General features: G+C 40.1%; 1 protein-coding gene across 1 annotated transcript; it reads right to left on the bottom strand.

Moving 5' to 3' along the window:
* Nucleotides 1-4,613: 4,613 nt before the first annotated feature.
* LOC110967893 (gamma-aminobutyric acid receptor subunit rho-1-like) lies at nt 4,614-17,337 on the bottom strand. Its single transcript, XM_022217641.2, has 9 exons — nt 17,287-17,337; nt 15,349-15,455; nt 12,198-12,265; nt 11,892-12,115; nt 6,951-7,033; nt 6,535-6,675; nt 6,301-6,453; nt 5,848-6,044; nt 4,614-5,043 (listed from the first exon to the last, which is right to left on the bottom strand). Exons 1-9 carry the CDS (start codon nt 17,322-17,324, stop codon nt 4,753-4,755), a joined length of 1,302 nt encoding a protein of 433 aa, XP_022073333.2. The 5' UTR covers nt 17,325-17,337; the 3' UTR covers nt 4,614-4,752.
* Between the last annotated feature and the right edge of the window lie 3,264 nt (nt 17,338-20,601).

The raw sequence follows: 20,601 nt of genomic DNA, 5'->3' as shown, positions 1-20,601 counted from the left end.
GTCTTCTTGTTTTGATGAGAGGTGGTCTCATAAATTTGCTAAGCATTGTATAAACAGAATAAGAAATTACAAAAAAGTCGTAAAATGTACATTAACTAGATTAAAATATGTAAATAAATCAAGAAATCAACAAATAAAAATAGTTCTAAGAAGAGTACTAGATAACAGAGATCAGTCAATATAAATAGACTGTCTTGCTTTAAACAGATTATTACACAAACTGTTGCTTTCATGACATTTTGCAGACCTTCTTCATGCTTCAAATTCATAGAGCACAGACTTTCAGTACATTGAGAACTTATTAACAACATGGATGTACTTTCACCTTAGTAGTTTCTTCTGGTGAACTCCAGGCAGACTTTGTGATTTTTCTGCTCACATGTTGTGTCGTTGTAAACTTACTCTTTCAAATAAATAGTCTCCTAACCCCCTAGAAACCAGTGTTTGTCCTGTTTTTGTGTTGCTCCCCGGCGACCCTAGATAGCTGGTTGTAATATTTTTTGAGCAACACACCATACTGTGACATTTTTACAGTGAAGGTTCTACTATGGCACCAGTTTGACATGTTCAGGCATTCTTTGTGTGAAAATTCAGAGATTTCAGGTATTAGAAGGTGGTTTTCAATTTCTTTGTTAACTTTCTGCTTCAACTTTAACGAAATTTCCTTCATTAAGCCAGCCCTCTGGACTTTCAGTAAGCTGTGTTCCTATTGGCTGTCCAGGTAGCTGCTTGATGCTATCAGGAACACCTGAGCAGCTCAGTGTCTTCCTGCGTTATGTCTGCAATCAAACATGTCCTCTGCTTCTCTTCACTGAACCGGGTTTGGCTCCGTTGCTTTAGTTTGTTCTTTAGGCGTCAGCTTGCAGCTTCCAGCAGTAAAATCGTCTTTAATGTGTTTCTTGGTGTGTTTTAGGGATTTGTACTGGATAGTTGTCTTGGTAAATGTGGTTATTTAGCCACAGTTAGCTTATGGTGCTAATGTGTGCAGTGATTAGTGGATTTGGTGCAGCTGAGTTGTGTCTTCATCTTGGCTGTAGTGAGTCTTTAGAGGTTTTTGGTCAGACACATTCTGTATTCTTGTTTGTGAACCAACGTTGGTTGTCCAGAAGGTAAGACTTCCTGTCCTGATTCTCTGTTTAAAGAGCTTCTCTGGTAGGCTGCAGGAGACTTTAGTGTTTGGGTTGTGCTAGTTTGGTTTTTGTACGGTTTCATTTGGACGACTATGTTGAGGCCCCTCCATGCATCCATCCATGCATCCGATCCATCCCTTGTCTTCCTTCTGACAGATGAGCTATTGCATGGATCTGATGTCTTAAAATGTTAAAACAATGAAAAATGTATTAAAAGTCTTGACTTGTGCTGCAGTTGAAGTGTCCTGTTCATCTCCATTAAACTCCAGAGCTGGTTAGCAATAAAACTTTGGTTGCCATGACAATCTCCCTTTGAAATAAAGACTAGAGAACCTGAATCAAACTCAGCTATAACTCACTAATCTCCCTTTGTGATACAGTCTGTAAAACAATGGGTCACTCATCCATTTAAAACTTGCGGTCCCAGTCTTTTCCACCACAACTATATCTTAACAGATGAGGACCAAACCCAAATCAGTAATCCTGTTTTTATGAGATGACAGTGGATGCTGGAGTTTGTTTACAATGACATGTCAGATTTTGCTAAGCCCTCAGTTTTGCCCACTATGTCTGTCGGTTTAGCTTTGTCTAAAATTTGGCGTAAGCCACAGCAGATGTTACAGCAAAATTACATAAGATGAAAGCAACCGAAGGATGGATTTCAAAAGCAACCTCTGAAAATTTTCGGATTCTGATCTTTACAGCATGTTTTTTTTCCATTTGTCGTTAAAAAGGCCTTGTTGGACTCAAATATGTCTCATGTTCCGCTAACCCTCGCCCATTTCCCGAAGCAAGTCAACAGAGTTGCTGTAAGAAAACCATTTTAATCACAAAGTCTGTACACTGACTTACCACACAGTCAACAGTCATCATTTATTATGCCACTATGTACATGAGGAGAGATAAAAGAAATGGACATGTGAAGTAGAAAAAGCTCCAGTTCTTTCTTAGATGTACGCTGCAGTCAGTGACAGCTACTAAATTGGAAGTTCAAATGTATGAAGGATAAGATCAAATGACCAGATGAAGACAAAAAAGTAAAAATAAAACTGTAGACCTGATTTTAGAATGAAAAATGAAAAATAAGCCAAAAAAAGAGAAACACGTTTTACAGCACAAACAGCTGCTGTTTGAAATGTAAAATTATTTCAGTGTATTTATTACTGTGCAGATGGAACCACAATGATGCTGTATCACAACGCAATGACTGGGCCACACACACAAAAAAATGACCTTTTATCAAAAACCCTGATACAAAACACAAAACAAAACACATGTAGAGAAAATGTTTTTCTCTACACACCAGAATGTGATTAAAAACTCTTGAAATGTGATGTGAAGACACTTCAAAAAACATGCAGTTTTTTTTTACAGAGGACAAAAGCACAGATACGAATAGATAAAGACATACATAAATGAAAAGAGGCCGGATTCAATTATTGTTTTGAATCTGTTTCTACATTTAAATACATTAAATTTATTGAAGGCATTTCTGTATTTCTACATTTCTGGTTTTCCCAGCAGACAAATCCTGCTTTAGACTGAGGTTAGGAACATCCACCTATTTTACATATAGATGCAGCTTCTCTTCATTGGCTCCCTGTAAAATCCAGGATAGAATTTAAAATATTGCTTCTCGCATAAAACTCTTAATGACCAAGCTTCATCGTATCTTAAAGACCTTATCGTACGATATCATCCTAGCTGAGGCCTTCGCTCTCAGACTGCAGGTTTATTTGTAGTTTCCAGAGTTTCCAGAAGTACAGCCTTCAGTTATCAGCTCCTCTGTTGCGGAAGCAGCTCCCAGTTTGTCTTTCAGGAGGCAGACACCTTCTCTACTTTAAGAGGCTTAAAACTTTCCTATAGGTTTAGATTGCTGGTGGATTTCCTTGCACTGGGCTCCACTTCTCAACTCTTTCTATACTGTTATATATCACCATTACATTTCCTAAACTCTGTTTCCCTTGAGGTCCTGTGTTTGTTTTCTGTGTGGATGTCTGGATCTGAAACTCCCTGATCTGAAGCTGCTCATCACCTGCTATCCTGCCATCCCCCACCTCAACACCTCCTGCTATCTCCACCCCCTTCATCTCAACTCTCACCGAACCAGTCGAGGAATATGGCCGCCTTCCCTGAGCGTGGTTCTGTCGGATGTTTTTTTTTTTCCCTCTCCCGATCCCAGCTTTTTTATCGTTCCTTCCCACCGTTGCTCACAGGAAATACAAAGGTATCTTTTAATTGCTGGGTTTTCTGTTCTCTGTTTATAATTTGTAAGGCCTGTATCTTACTATGCTAAGCGCTGTTAGATGACAGATGTTGTGTTTCTGCGCTATATAAAAAAATGCAATTGAATACAGAACAAAGTAAGTGAAGAAATGTAGAAATACAACAGTACAGAAATAATTTCAAAGAAGAGTTGATGCATTGGACTATAAAATAAATTCACAGCATTAATCTAATTTAATATTTCTGCTTCTAATACAGTATTTATACTTAAGCCGTTGTCTGTCCTCCATAAGAAACTGCATGTTTTCTTTGAAAAAAAAGTCCTCGCATCATGGTACAGTATTTGTGTCAGTTCAGCTTCTCTGTATGAATCAGTTCACACATAACGAAACATACGTCTTCATAAAGGTGAGATCTTCTTAGATCTAATAAAGCAAATGTCTTTCACTGCAGATAGGGTCCTCACTGATATAAAAAAAAAGATCCAAAAGCCTGGGATGTACCTCACATTGATTTAGCTACGTTCATGTGTCGGCCCAAAGAACAAAACATGACATTGTTATGCACCTGTCAGTGTGGATTTACAAAGACACCAAGCGGTGTGAGTAGGAACTTAAAGTGAAAGGAGGGCAGTGCTGATGATGCCATTCTACATTGTGGACCCACAGATGGAATAACTGTTTTTGCACAACTCTATCTTCTCCTGTGCTACAAAGAGCTCACAAAATGAGGGTAATGCTTCTAGAAACAGAAAAATTCTGTCCTAAACTGAACCATCCAAATGGACTTGAGGCCAGATAAAAGAGGTTTACACGCAACTTTTACCGATGTGCTGCCTACCATCTGTTTTAAATCCTTAATTAAAGAGTTTGCCAGGCTCTTGATACTGCAGTATCAAGGTTCAAGTAGGGACAAGACAAGGATTCTTCCACAATAAAACTTATCTTTTAACACATGATTATTGTATTTTTTTGGAGGAAATTTCTAACTGGCAATCAGTACATGCCAGGGTCAGTTCTACGATATGAACATATTTGCCTCCTTGGGATTTATTTAGTCCTGCTAAACTGTTCCCAGGTCCTCTGAGGTTCTGTCCGGTCCAAATGTTTGAATAGTCCTAAATGTCAAAGTGTTGTGCGTAGATCTTCTCCATATCAGAACCTCGTTTTTTTTTTATTTTGAGACGGAGTAAAGTCTACCTGAAGACCTCGATTGCACACAAGTCTCTTTCTTTTCTTCTCTTCAATTTGCCAATGCAAAAACCTGAAAATGTGATTGTAGTGCTCAAGGCTCCACTTCACTGCAAGTGTATCAGTTCAGAAGGCAGATTTTTCACACTTCTGCTGGAAGCGTTCAGACCTCTGTTAGCCACAGGTCTGTTTTAGAGTCATCTGCCTTAGATGGAGTAGATGGACCAGTAGATGATGTTGAAGAGGATGTAAGATCCAGGAAAGACGACCCGGGAGTACTTGTCTATGGCGTGTGTGTCGATCCAGACGCTGCTGTAGACAGTGGAGCCGACGTGGCCGGTAATCTGGTCGCTCTCCATCGCCAGCTGCACCAGCATCCTCTCCCGTTTCACCCCGTTCTCCTCGCGCATGCCATAGTTCCCGGTGTTGTTGGCGTCCACCTCGCTGTAGCTGGCTGACATCATGCCGGGATGGTCCACACCACAGGTACAAGGCAGCTGCAAGCAGAGGGGGAAGACTTAGTGTTGCTACAAACTCATATTTAAAAGAAAATCTTCACTACTTTCTCCTCAGGGTCATTCCACCTTAATTCACCCAATTTTTAGAAAATTCACGCCTGACTATCTCGTATTTGTCAGATTTTTTTGCTGAACATATTAGTAAGTTAAACGTGTAAAATTTTTGGTCCCTCCATTTTTATGTTTTTGTCCTCACATCAATCTGTGGAGCACTGTTTGAAGTACCATAACTTCACAAATAATGTAGCGCGTAAAGGTTTTATGGTTAGTGGAATATTGCAGTTGACAAAAATATTTAATTTAAATTTTTTTTTTTACCAACTTTACACCATTATATAATTGATTTATATTATTCAATCAAAGCAGTTGTTGTACCATTTATAACTATATGTGCATTTAGCCTGCTAAATTTCAGGACTCTAGCTTTATTATTTCTCAAAGTTATGGTGCTTCAAACATTGATCCACAGATTGGTGCAAAGAAAAACACAAAAATCAACATGACACCACACCTCTTTACAAATTTTTAACTCACAAACCAATATTGCCTATGACCTCCAACTTTACACAACCCAATCAATATGGAGCACTTAAATAAAATAAAAATCTGTTTGATTAGGTGTTCAGCAATCAGTGAATTAAAATGGATTCTTTTGTCATCTTTAATGACATCATGACCTGTTTTTACATGATGCAATTGGCAGTTTATTTATGAAATATTATTAATTTGTGTTAGTATTATATACCATCTGGAATCTAGAAGCATGTAGATGCTGGTACTGACCCTCTCTCGCTGTTTCCTCTCCTTGCGTTCTTGCAGAGTAGACAGGTAGTTGACGGCAGCGTACTCTATCACCGACAAGAATACGAAGACGAAACTGACCCAGAGGTAAATATCCACAGCTTTGATGTACGAGACCCTCGGCATGGAGGCGTTGACTCCGGTGATGATGGTGGACATGGTGAGCACCGTAGTTATACCTGAAGTAGGACAACAAGTTCACGTTAAAGATGTTAAGTCGTAGTGACGAACCAGAGTAAGGAGGAGAAAGAGAAGCTACAGAATGGAAAAAAATATAAATTCCCCTGGTCAAGCAGGTGCATCTTTGCCTTATTTGCTCAAGATCCAGACAAAACTAAAAAAAAAAAAATTAACAGAGGACTGGATTTAACAACATTTAAAGTGCAACTAGTTCCCTCTTGCTGCCATTTAGGATTATTTAAGTCGTGGGCTCACCCAGCGGCACTCTGGCAGGAACGGCTCTGCGGTCGATCCAGAAGGAAACCCAGGACAGCATGACCATCAGAGTGGCAGGGAAGTAGGTCTGCAGCAGGAAGAAGAAGATGTGACGCCGCAGAGTGAAGTTGATGTACAGACGGTTGTACCAGCCTGGAGGGAGATGAAGAGGAAGATGAAGATAGTGCTGAAACACTGCAGACTTGAAAACAGCTCTGCACCTCCTGTCAGTACCTGTGCTGCTGTAGAAGGCCAGCCTGGTGGTCGTGTGGAACTCCTGGATGAGAAACTGGGAGAGAGAAATTCTCTCATCTGTGCTCAGTGACCTGTTCCCTTCCTTCCAATAGAGCATCAAGTCATCATCTGTATACGCATCTGGAGAGACAGAAAGCATCACTGTGTATGGCACAAAAATAATAACCAGGTAAAGATCTAAGACACAAGAAGACTGGACTTTACTTTCTTTAATCCAGTTAATTCTTATTGTAAACAGAATAGACTATAGAAACATACAGAAGGGTAAATATCTTGTAGCTATCACAACATTTATTCAGTAGCAACACAAGAAATTACCAGAGTGCAGTTGGCTGAAACCTTTTAACTGCGGAGACAAGCAAAAAGCACATTATGCTTGAACACCAGTCACTTACAGCTCTCAATCTCCAAAGAGCATGTCTGCGTATCGAGAGGGAAATGACTCAGGTCCATGCTACACATGGCTGTGACTGTCACCCTGCAATGACAGAAGAGTTAGCTGTGCAGTGTCATGGAACAACGTTAAGAGGGGATACATACAGTATAAGAACATTTCTAAGTCACTGAATATTCCTTAGAGTACAGTTAAACTCATCATTAAGAAATGGAAAGATGGCACAAGCATAAATCTGCCTAGAGGAGACTGTCCTTAAAAACTGAGTTACTGTGCAAGAAAGAGACTAGCGAGGGAGGCCCCCAAGACACCCATGACTTCTCCAAAGGCGCCACAAGCTTCAGCAGCTTAGATGGGAGCCACTGCATAGAATAGCTGTTGCCTGATGTTCATCAGTCAGAAAAAGAAAGCTTCTGTTGAAAAAGCTCACATTAAATCTGAACTAGGGTTTTCCAGGGCTTATGTGGGAGACTCTGAAGTCAATTGGAAGAAGAGTATTTGGTCTGATGAGACCAGAATTGAGCTTTTTGGCAATCACACCAGACCCAGTGTTTGGTGGAAAACAAACACAGCACATCATCACACACGCAGTAAAGCACGGTGGTGGCAGCATCATAATGACAGGATAATTCTCAGAAACAGGCCCTGGAAGGGTGGCAAAGGTAGAGGTTAAAGGAAATGTAGCAAAGTTTAGGAAAAACCGGGAGGACAAATGGATGTAGTCTGCAAGAGAACTAAAAGAATGGGATAAGATTGCTGTGCAGACTAAAATCGATCCGGGCGCAGTGTTATAAATCCGGCTAAAAGTGAATCAACTGATCTTAAAGACAGTGCCTGCTTATGATATCTTATTGGCCCTGCCTTGCAGATTGTGACTTCAGGGAAAGAAGTTATTTTATAGCCCAAATATAATGAAGAAAGCATTTGGAGTATAATAATAATAACTTGATTTATATAGCACTTTCAAGTCAAAGTGCTTTACAGGGCAAGATAACTGATAAAAAACAATGGCTGAGAAGACACAATAATAATGACAAAACCAATAAAGACAACGTCTAAGAAGACACAGTACCTCACAAGTTATGATTTACATGCAGCAGAGAACAAGTGGGTCTGTAGCTTCACTTTGAACACCTCTACTGAGCAAGCTTCCCTAATGTCAGACGGAAGAGCTATCCAAAAAGATGGTGCACGGAAATAAAAAGCCTGCGCACCGACTGTCTTCTTTTTAGCTCTAGGAACAGTCAGCTGGGCTTTGCTGGTTCATATGGGACTACAAGCTCCTTTTATTATTATGGCCCAGTGCTATTTACAGCTGTATATGTTTATAGCAGTATGAGTGTGTTATTGCTTCCCAAATACAATGTCATATACTAAAATATACGTTGTAATTCTGGGTGTCCAGATAACTCAACTGGTTGAGTGGGCGACCTATGAACAGGGGCTATAGTTCCTGACGCAGTGGCCTCGGTTCAGTTCACGATCCCTTAGCTGTAGGTCTTCCCACCCATTCTTCTCTCTACTTTCCTGTCTGCCTCTTTACGAACTTGTCTAATAAAGTCCAAAAATATATATATACTGTATATATATATTTTGATTCATATTTAGCTTAAGCTAAAAAAACATCATTATTAAACCATCCAGGATAGCTGAAAATCCTCAATTAATTGGACACTTTTCTGCCGATGCATCCATTTTAGTTTTGTGCAGAACAAGTGCTCCAGACAGTTAGAGCTGTCTCGCAAGTAGAACATACCGAATATTTGGCATATTTTTAATGCTGGGAATGGCCAGTGTATATTATAAGCCCATAACGCGTGCGTCAGCAGAGCATATTCACAGGGAAATAGGTTTCATCTGAGATTTGGTTAGAAGCACATAGCTGATAAATGAAAATGCATAATCCAGCTCACAGGAGGATAGAGGGCTGCACGTTCTGCAGGCGAGGTCACCAGACTGTCAGCCTCACTCGCCAATCTGCCATAGTCCGGAAAATCTCCAAGATTATCCAGGCCATGTGATGAGTATGCATACATGTATATACAGTATATGTGCAATTTCATGCGTATCTGCATGTATTAGCTATGATCATAAATACAGTATACACCCAGAAGGTAGCAAAGCAGCCAAATTTCTGTAGTTTGTAGCGTGAGTTCTTTCACCCTATTGAAGATGTTTGTGCGTCATCATGTGCCTCACATGTCGCATAAGTAGCCCTCACCTTCAGCGTTATAATTAAAATATCTCAGAATTAACACTGAACGCTTGTGAATGGATTTGTAGGTTTGTGGATGCTGATGTCATCATTTCAATTTTGTTTGTGCTCCTCTGTCAGGAAGTCAGTATTATGCTCGAATGGTCACAACAGGAGGCAGATGGCCAGCTGTTCCTCGCTGCCAACGTGGATTACGGAATCAGTTATCTTGGCTTGGGGCCTCCTATCGCTCACCAAAATTACAAGGTCGCGCTCAGCAGTATTAGTAATGGTAATTGGCAGAACGTTATCCCCCTAAATACACGTCTTGTACCGTGACAGCTGGTGGCACTTGTCTTGGCAGGATTGCCGGTGACAATTACATTCCTGAATACCTACTAACATCCTAACCTGCTCCACTGAATAAGTAGCACATGTAAGGGTTTTGCCTAGTACTAAAGAAAATGGGAAATTTACTCGAAGGAATTTTAGGAAGCTGTCGTGCGCATTACACGAACCACCAAGACTTCATGATTTACACTGATGAATCAAAGCATTGTAGCCACCTGTCCAATATGCTGCTGGTCCTTAATGTGCTGCAAAACAGCTCTGACTTAGGTCTTGAAATTGTCATTCATGTCTTTTCCAACACCTACCTATTCCAACACATTGAGTACAAAAATAGTCTGTTTACTCACCCTGACATGCTTGGTTGATAGAAAGATGAGATAATCACCATTAGTCCATTCAACTGTGAGCGGTAATGTTTTTGCTCATTGATGACTTGTGAGCAGAGTGCTAGACAGTGTTTTAATGAGGTGCAATGTTTAATTTTTAGATATTCGAGAATCCAAATCCTAACACTGAGTACGCTGCTGTGGAGCATAAAGGATTATCCCCCATTATTCTGTCCGTTCAGGTAAAGTCAAGCCAAATTCTTCCAATGTCACAATCCAGTGGTGTGTTTTTCATCAGAAATCTGGTTTCTTTAAGTCTCTAACCAGTCGTTGACTGAACCTCTAAAAACTCATATCTGTGTATCAAAACTACTTATTTAGAAGTAAGTGCTTTGATGAAAAGAAAAAAAAAATCCCTACCTGCCATCAAATCGCTTACATGTAGCCCTACGCTGTGGCTTCCTCTAAAAGTCATCCCTTCCACTTACTGCAGTTCGAGCACACCAGCTCACTTTCAACTCTGCTGAAGCGCTGTAGACCTACTCTATACTGCACAATGGTTAGTTGTAACATTGGAATAATTCAGCAATACTTGTTCAACATGTTCAACTGATTCTTAAGAAGAATTACAATGTGAAAAGACCCACATTGCAAATGGACAGAATTGCTTCTTTAAGTTTGCTACTTTTGGAAGTCTGAATCTTACGGTGGCCGACAGGTGCAAACGCGCTGCAAACGGCAAAAGCGCTGCAAACACAGAAATGATCCAAAACCAAAAACTCACAAACACATAAAACACATGCAAGAAAAAAATGCTGCAAGAGAAACATGCTGCAATCACAGAAATGATGCAGAAGCAAAGACTTACAAAATCACAAAACAGATGCAAAGGAAAAATGCTGCAAATATATAAAAGCACATACAAAGCCCCAGAACAACCGTAAGAGAAAAACGCTGCAAATTCAATCCACAACAGAAGTGCACCAGACACGAAGAAGAAGAAGAAGAAAACATAAAACATAAAGGAAAACGTACCTTTTCACACTGAAAGAAATTGCACGCCTTCTTTTTTTCTTCTTCTTCTTCTTCTTCTTCTTCTTTGAATTTGCAGTGTCTTTCTCTTGTATCTTAGCGACTGTCATCAATACACTACAGCTTCAAGGTATAAATGCTCAGCCAAGCCACTGACGTCTTATTTTGGCCATGTTCGCATATAAAAAATGGCAGATTTTTACTGGAGGGTGTCTTTAATGACAAACAACAAAAGGCAGAATTGACTTTTATCTTTTCATTTTTGATTTGTCCCTTGATGACAACGCCCAACTTTTGTGTGTTGACGAGCTTGTACTATTTGCTGCACTGTAAACAAAACCTTTTTTATTTACATAATGTGATTCAGTGCCGTTTGCCGGATAGCTCAGTGGCTAACCAGACCCCAGACTTTGGGAGACTGGTGGTTCAAATCCCACTCAGGGCACAGTTGTCAACTGAAGACCCTTGGGTAAGGTCCTTAGTGCTGCCCCATCTACCTATCTCGTGTTGTATCCCCTCTCAGATGTACATTGCTCTGGATAAATGTGTCTGCTAATTTAAATTGTGTTATAATTGCATCTAAATGCTGGGTGGGTATATGTGGATTGTTTGGGAAATTGTACTAAGGACAGCAGCAAGACTAAATCAAAAAAGCTGTGCACAAAGAAACCAAAATTCATACAGCTCACACCAAAATCTTCCATCAAACTGAAGGGAACCACGGAGCTGCTGATAATTCACTGGGACATTTGTTTGGTTTCTCTCCATGTATTTTAACTTAGTTGTGTGCCATTACTGTTTCAAGACGAGCTGCAGTTTCTCCATTTACAGTATAGGTTGCCAGGTTGGGTCAGTTAACACAGGAATTCATTTTAACATTGTGTAGAGTCTATACAATATGAAAAATCATGTCTATATGATGGTACCAAACCACTGTGGCCACAAGGTTGTAACTACCCACAATCACTGCTGCTGTACAAAATAGCTCCAGGAATAATATTTCCAAGTAACTCTTTGAAATATATTACGAAAGAAGTACCTCAGGCTGTAGAGGACTTTGCCATCGGGGTAAACTCGCAGCATGACATTGTCAGTGGTCGTGTCGTGTGTGAAGGACTTCTTCGAGTGGACAAAAAACATGTCGGGTACCCAGATTTTCTTCACTATGCGGCCATCAAAAGTCATACTGTGGTTGGTGTTGCTTCTGAAGGATAGACGCTCATCTTTCCAGTAGTGCCTTAGATACAGGGTCATTGTAAAGTCCTGAAACAAGAAAATAAACAAATGTTTTAGTCAACTACCAAGACACCCATGACTACCAAGACTACCACTTTACATTACGTACCATGTCAACCTCGGAAATTGCATCCAGACTTTCAACCTGAACATCGACTCCAACTGGGACTGCAGGGCCTAGAAGAAGAAGTAGCAGATTCCAAAGATGCATTAATGTGACTTTTACTGTAGTGCCATCATGAGTTATCTGAATATACAGCAGTGGACAGTAACAGTGCAGATGTACAAACAGGTGCCGCATTCGGAGCTGTCGGGATTATCTGTCTTTATTTGGAGGTCGTGACTCCTTTTTATGCCAAGTGTTTCGCATCAAATAGTGACTTCTGCTCTCCAAATCCACATAAAAGCAGTTGTGTGCAGATTTTCAGAGCACAAAGCCAGTGGAGTGAGTACACTAATCCTAACTGATATTTTGCTGCTGACTGTTTTTCCTCATCATACTTTTCTTCAACGTGGCTTCAGATACTCTACATTTGTGAAATTGAAAAAGTCATGAAGCACGTGGAAAACAGTGTGTAGAAATGTGGCTACATGTGAGCTTAAAATTCTAATTGCGCTGCTATCTAGTGGTGGCTTCAGTCACCTTTCTGTCATTACCAGTACTGTACAGTGCTTCACACCCAGCTGTGCTGATGGCTGACTGTCCTCTCAGGAATACAACCTTACCAGTCATTTGTTAACATGGCTAAAAGTAACATACAGTTATATTTAACTTATAAAGATTTCCAGCAGTAGTGTCAATTATGACTCTTGCTTGTCAGGAGCAAAGATATCTGAAGTAAGGGCAATTGTCGTCTTGACATAGTGTATGACATAAGTGATCTGGAGTTGCATCCCAGCGTTGTATCTTTTGCCCAGCTTTCATCAGGTACTTCTGCATTTAGCCCTGTCAACAATAGGTACCTCACTGGTTGTGAAGTCAAAGGGCAGAGCATCCCCAAACACACCAACTGGTGGATGTAAAACACACTCCAGGCCTGAAGGGGCAACATCAACATCAGCAAAGGAGGGGAACTAAAAAACGACAACCAGTGCTTCCACAGGGACACAATTTACCTGGGAACCGTGTCATCAAGCAGGCCTTAAAATTTTTGGTGATCTTTGATCATGGTCATCATATGAAGTAAGACACAGCTGCTGTTTGGACTGTGAGGACGCAACTGGTAGGACTAATTAAGAGAACTTGAAATGTTTCTTTTGTATAAAGAAATTGAGGTTTAATTTAATGAATTTGGTTCACACTCAAGATTATTAAGTTGAAAGTCAATTTAAATTTATTTAGTAAATGTGTACATTTAATTTCTTTGATTTAAAGAACACATGATGTTTGAAAATACTGTGTCTTTTTTTTCGATTCATATTGAAGGTTATCAACCTGTCAACTTTCATTCCACCTTTAAACCAAAATCAGCAATAAAACAAAGAAAGAAAGAAGACTGAGTTGTCCCTTTGTGACCCTCATGTCCAAACAGGCTTTTTACAAGTTTGAGCAAAGCTGTGTCGAAACGCATACAGAACTTGATGCTGGTCACTGATTAAATGCCTGAAGACTCATCTCTTTGAATCAATGTTACATATTTAGTAGTTTTTCCATGAAAATAATCCCTTCCTGCCTTAAAATAATTTAGATGCAACTCCACACCATTGCTTCCTTTAGAGTGTGCAGATCTATTTACCCGCTGTTCACAGCAACTCGCCTACGACTGCTCAAATACTGTGAAACTACGATGAACTACACGATGGCAAGTTGTAATATTGGAGTAATTCACCCATATATACTAAAACCATAAACCAATTCTGAAGAATTATAATGATGCATCAGGGACACCTCGCAAGTGAACAAGAGTAGTTGCTTTGGTTTATTATTTTATTCACTTTCAGTCATTTTCAGTACTTTGAGTTATTGGTTAATTCAGCATCCTGTCAGGAGCTGGTTCTAAATGAAATACTGGAGCTACACTAAGCAGCCACCTCAACAGCTTGTGCCTGAAGCCAATTTTAACATACAATGCTGTTTAGATTTTGGTCTTGAGTAAGTGTGATGTTTGGCATTTTGAAAATTACTGCTCTGGTAATTGGATTTGAAGGATTACAGACAGTTTTGATGTGGGATTTGTGGCTGTAAACTGACAGTTGACTCGCCTGCTGCTCTACGCTCAACCCCTAAGTTCAACCTGATGGGGCAGTTCTTTGTATGTGTTTGCGGTTTATCAGTCGCATCAGCAAAAATGCTCACTGAATGCAATCACAAAATACGACTGTAGATTTGCGCTTGAATGTGATACCTCTCCTGTCAGCGCGGTGCAGCTAATGTTGGTAGCATTGGCCCATGTGTGGACCAGTCAGTGCTTCCACTGAGCTAGCGTTGTTTAAGTCTGAGGATGCGGGGCGTATTTCCAAAGCATAACACAAAACCTCTTATTTTAGGAGTCCTGTTTTCAAGCTGAAAAGATTACCAAGAGATACAGTTGTGAGACTAAAACCACCAGCAGCTTTCTGTACAGTCTATGAGGTGCCCTGGATAGGTTCAGTCAAAATTTGATAGGCAAAATTCTCAGACAAACACCATCGCATACATAGAGATGGTACAGTCCAATTTTTACATAGTTAATCCACTGCCTTCATATTTTTGGAGAGTGTTGTTTGAAATATTTGTTGTGTAGACAGTGCACTTACAGCATGCAGTTTACAGTAACTGCTCTGACTCATTCAGCTCAATATTTCCTGTTGTGTTTAGCAGCAGTAGAATCTGACCAAAGCCTACAGAGTAAAGACTTTTCGAGAACTCCACGTGAGAGTTCAAACTTACAGGGGAAATACAAGTGTGAGAGTTTAAAGACACACTGGCTTTGAGCCCTGCTAATGTGACAGATTAGGATGGGAGTTACTGAACTTCAAGCTAAAGACTGTGGCTGCTTGGTAATTAATCATGGGCCCACAGCAGCGTCGCTCAGACATAATCCCACTCTGTTATGTCATCTCTGCAAGCCAGCACTGGACCCTCCCACCTCCCATATTTAGATGAGAGTATAGATTGGATGTGTGGATTGGGGTTTAGCGTAAAGTCCACAGGAACATTTGACACATGCTGATGACTTGTGTGGACAGCTAAAGCCTAAGCATCTTTGGATAGAGATCACAGTCTGACTGTCTGCGAGAAAAACGATTGACGCTTCTCGTCAAAAGATGGACCTCCTTACCTCCAAAACCTGGTCGCATTGTGAAGTCATGCTCATCTAGCCTCAGCAGGGTCTCTGATTGTGTACCCCAGGCTTTAGTTACGTCTGGACTCCTCTTGATAATGGGGCTGATGGAAAACAGCAATTGGAGAGTTAATTTGTGAACCTGCACTGTACAGTTAAGGGTGTCTTAGAAAGATTAACAATTCTGTAACTCTTCTATTCTGTTGACATCTTCACATTTATACAGTTCTTTTTCTCAAGCAGGTTCTGGTCTTGGCAGTGTCTATTACAGTATGTGATGGTCCAATACTATGGCTGATGTCAAATCACACCAAGTGAATGTAAAGAGTCTTGAAAAAAGCAAATGTCGTGCTTTCTTAGAGGTGTCACACCACATCTGGTGCTCTGCTTAATACAGTATCCTTTAATATTTCCCTCAGCATGTTCCAACTGGCCAACATTGTGTGTCTCAGAAAGGCTTGGAACTTGCAATTTTTGTTTTTTGATGCAACAACATTCAGACAGTTCCGAGCAGACAATATGGGAACTGCAGTTTGATCAAACAAATGCAAACAAATGCAGTAGTAATGTAGGTCATAAGTTTTTGAATATTTTTGATATTGTGGATGTATTCCACGGGCCGGGTCTGACCCCCTGGCGATCCGGTACTGGTCCACGGACCGTATGTGTGACCCCTCCCCACACAGGCTGAGAAGATTACTTGTAATGTATACTGTGTGACGCGGAAATGTTCCCAGGTAACCTATCATTCGGCAAGGCAGCTGTTGCGCTGCATTATGGGATCTGTAGTTTGTGTGTTATCAGTGCTTCATATCGTCGGGCCATTAATCACAATCATAAAAAATCAATGTAAAATGGTCTCGTGGACCGGATATAATTGTATTACGGGCCGGATATGGCCCGCGGGCCTTGAGTTTGACACATGTGCATTAAAACATTCCCTTCTTGCCTTAAAAAGGCATCCATGTAGATTTACACTGCTACCTCCTTTAGAATGTGTGCATCATCAGCTCATCATCTGTAAAAGCACTCAAGTCACACTATGGAATGTTGTAATATTGGAGAAAATCAGTGATGTGTGTGTTCAAAACAAGAAACCGATTCTGAAGAAGAATAATGTTCAGCAGGTTTCTTAAGTTTGTGAAGTATGAAACTCTTCCTGTCTGAATGTGTTTTGAGACTGTTATTGGCACACTTGAGTTTCAAGGTAGACGTGCTCATTAGTGGAGTTTTTTACTGTTTTCTATCGTATAAAGACACCAAATGGGGGTAGCAAGATAACAAAAAGGGCTTTATTTGGAGTGAGTGTTTATTATGTGATATTGGGATGGCTGTAGATGTCTAGGGCTACTGTGTGGCTCTTCCCTTCAGGTAATTGTTCTCAGATTGACAAGAAAAATTATTCTGTGTGATGTGTGTGATCCAGAATCTATAGTGCTCCAATCGAGTCAGAATTTCTGGTTAACTGCAACTCCTTTGGTTAAGAAACGGTTGAACTATAAGATAAATGGTTTCATTGTATGTGCATGTTTCTCACTGGGACAAAAAAAAAAGTATATTGTGCATCTAATCTGGTGCTTCACCAAATCACTTGTGGTTAAATGATGTCTTCCTTGTTCTTTAGATCTAACTTTACTCCCAGAAGTTTGATTTTTGGTCATCATAGCTTCTTGTCATGTTATGGAGATTGTGCAGCACTTTGAAATAATCTTATGAACTTCCTAACTCTGAAGGATAAGAATGGATTATATTGGGCTTAGTAAAATACACGGAAGCTCCTCTCTACATACTCCAAACAATAGTGTGATTAAAATGTTGACTATGTCCCTCCAGGTCAGGACATGCTATTTTAATCTCCACTATAAGATTCTTTCGTCTTGCCCCCGTTACAGTTCCAAATAGTACTTGACCTAAATGAAAAAAAAACAAACATACCTGCCAACTTTGCAACCGGATACTTCTGTTTGAGGCATTTCTCGTTTCGATCTGAAAGGGGAAAAAACATTGTCATTGATTTACACGAGCATTATGCAATGCTAGACAGCCCTGAAGCCACAGGGTAATTTGGGTGAATCTTGGAAGTAATAAATTAAGTAAGAATGACATGTTTGAAAGTAGAACACAGATTTTAGGAGACTGTGGCATGATGATATCATTCCCAGTTGTTACATAAGCAGCTAAAAACCACAAGTACTTCTAATAAGAAAAGGGATATCAAATAAGATGAAATTCACGAGCCTAAGATTGGAATGAAGAGATGATGACAGCGGGATGGGAGTTTGAGCTTTAAGCTGAATAAGCCTCGAGATCATAGTTTTTACAACTCAAACACTAGAACAATCTCTTAAAAATGGCAGAAGAAGTTATTTTTTTCCCTTCACTAACTTACCAAAAACTGTGCACAACAGTGGACTGTAGCAACCAAAAGGGGGCAAAAGTTGATTCTAAGCAGAAAACTTCAACTACAAGCCAGATTGCCATTTGTCAAGAGGAGTTGAGATCTGAGATCCCAGGAGCAGCCGTTACTGTGGGATGATGGTATTAAGAAAGCAGAAAAAGGGACTGTATGGTACAAGGTATTATAGGCTTATAATTAATCACCTTGTAGTTACCAAGATCTGATGGTACTAAAAAATTGGGTGCATACGATTTCAATGGTTTGTTAAGGTTGTCCGAGTCAAAAATTAACATGGAGTTATGAACTTATCCATGGGGTCTCACTTTCCTGATCCCTAAATCATAACCTAGCAATTCACCAAGAGCCAGATCCATTTAGAGGAAAGCTGCTGTTAACAGGCATGACTAATAGAGTAACTGAACTACAAAGGATACTCAGTCTGGTTAACTATTAGAGTATTAGGGACAGGCGTCTTGATGAAGGCAGTCAGAAGCTAGACAAGTTTCCTCGACTCCAGCTTATGCTGTCCCACAGAACCCATTGGGGTTAAACTCTTCGGGCTGATGGGACCTAACCCTAGAATCGAAAAAGTGGAACAATGGTCCTGTTCTCAGGGCAATACTGTGATGGGTCAACACATTAAAAACATACAAGATCATGGTCTGCAGAGGATGAAGCCTCGTATGTTACTATCACTTCTGATGCATTCATTTATATTTGTTAGTTAGAAATATCAAAATCTAATCATTGTTCGTTGGTGACTGTTGTGATGTCTAGGAAGAACATTCTTGCTATTCAGAAGATGAACTTCTTGTGTCACCGCCAGAAGGAAAAAATTGTTAGGTTTGCACAAGATAATTGTCCTAACTGGCAGACTGTAATGTGATGTGTTGTGGACTTCTACACATACAAGAAGACAAACTCTTTTAGTTTTTCTGAATTTCTGCCTGAAAAATTATCACTAAATTTAGTCTGAATGTAAAATTAGTTAGGCCAAACTGAACAGCCTTGGCTTCTAGGGATATGAGAACGTAACTCATTAGTTTGAATGCAGTGAACTGAGAAATGGTTAAAATCTTTGAACACTGGGAGGTCAGAGTGCTGATTTGCTGTCTGGTTTGTTGCAGGACCTTTGAAACCAAGTTGACTTAAAGAAGAAGAAAAGCGTTAATAACCTGTCTGCAAGCATACTGTAGATCAATTCTGTTAAACCATAAGTCAAAGCAGCTGGATACTGAACTATTTCAGTAGGTCAAACATTTTTGTTTTATGAGAACTTCCACAGCTAACTTTGATTTCCCAAAATCCTTGGCAGTACTGTCCTTGAAAAAATATTTTGCTGAAACCCTGACAACAACTAAAAATACTTTCATATGACTGTGCAAATAATATTGTGCTCTGAGTGTTCTCCCTCAGAAGCATTGAGGGCAGGAGCTTTATTTCGGGATCGTATTTTATAATCCTACTATAGCCTTAACCAGGTAGATTTATATGACTAATACTAACCATAGCAGGGATATTTGTGTCATTTTGGAATACTGTTGCCCACAAAAATTCTCAAAAGCATCATTTTATTTTTGAAATAATCAAGTTCGTGGTCTGCATTATGAAGCTCAACATACCCAGCTTAGTGTTTTGTTAGTTGGCTTCACAAAGTTCACCATGAAAAGCACTCAGAGAGCGCAGTACTCTGCCAAGGCTGCTCAGTCGTATCATTTCTGACGGATGAAATCATGAATAAAAAATGACCTTGCACTGAGCACAGGCATGTGTTTTGCATGTGTACATAAAATAATCATACCGAATAGCGTGACCTAAATGTGTAGCGGGTGGTGGGAATTGATGAGACTCGGAAACACCCCCACAATTTAATCAATAGTTCCTTGTGTCATTTCTGATGACTAAGTCCTGATAAGTCTGCAGCGGTCGATCTATAGTAGGGTCCCAATCATGTTTTCACCAGCAGGCACCTGCTGCAGCGTTCACTTGTCATAGTTACAGTAACGCCGTGCTGCTATCTCTCAGTGATACAAAAATCTCTAGCAAATCCCTGGATCCAGACTATAAGCCGCATCACTGCCAAAATCTAATGAAGTGGCTCCTGTTTCATTTCTGACCTTCCCAGAAAATTTCATCTAAATCAGTTAGTCAGTTTTTGAGTAATGTTGTGCACAGACGGATTCACAGAAGGACAAACGTACATCAATCATCACATAACCACAACTAGACCAGCCCTCAGTAGATGGCAGAACCACACCCAGATATCTGACCTTGACCTTGATCTGCTGACCTCGAGCTCCACAACGGAGCAGGGGACCTTAGACCGATCTTCAGTGCCAAGTTTGATTATCCTGACTTCAGCACTTGCAGAGCTATCTGACCGGACATACACACATACATACTTACCCAGCCAGCCAGATACCGTACACGTCAGGCGTGGTTAATTACACAGTGTCACAACAGAGATAACCAACACAGGTTTTCTAAATCCAGCTACGTTCACATAAGAGACGTGTTCACCCCACATGACCAACTGCAAAAATTGCAGGTCAAAAGCTGCATATTTTTCACAAGCAGAACAAAGTATAACCCAAAACAAATGTGAGGAATTAGTATATGGACTAAAAATGCAGTTGCAGCAGTAACAACTAGGAAGGACAGAAAGCTGACAAAAAAAATAGGCAGTCATTCCCCATAAGTTATTCTCAGAGACGTATTAAAAATAAACATTTTATTCATGATTATGTTGTCAAATTACATTTGAGCCCCTGAAAATAGCAGCCTGTGTATGAATATGGTTATATCTCTACCCATTTACTTTACTTGAAAGTTTGCATTTCAATTGCATCTGA

This window comes from Acanthochromis polyacanthus, chromosome 16 (assembly GCF_021347895.1).
Source record: "Acanthochromis polyacanthus isolate Apoly-LR-REF ecotype Palm Island chromosome 16, KAUST_Apoly_ChrSc, whole genome shotgun sequence".
In the NCBI taxonomy this organism is placed as follows: Eukaryota; Metazoa; Chordata; class Actinopteri; family Pomacentridae; genus Acanthochromis; species Acanthochromis polyacanthus.
Note: the sequence above shows the minus strand (reverse complement) of the source record. Positions and strands in the feature narration are given on the sequence as shown.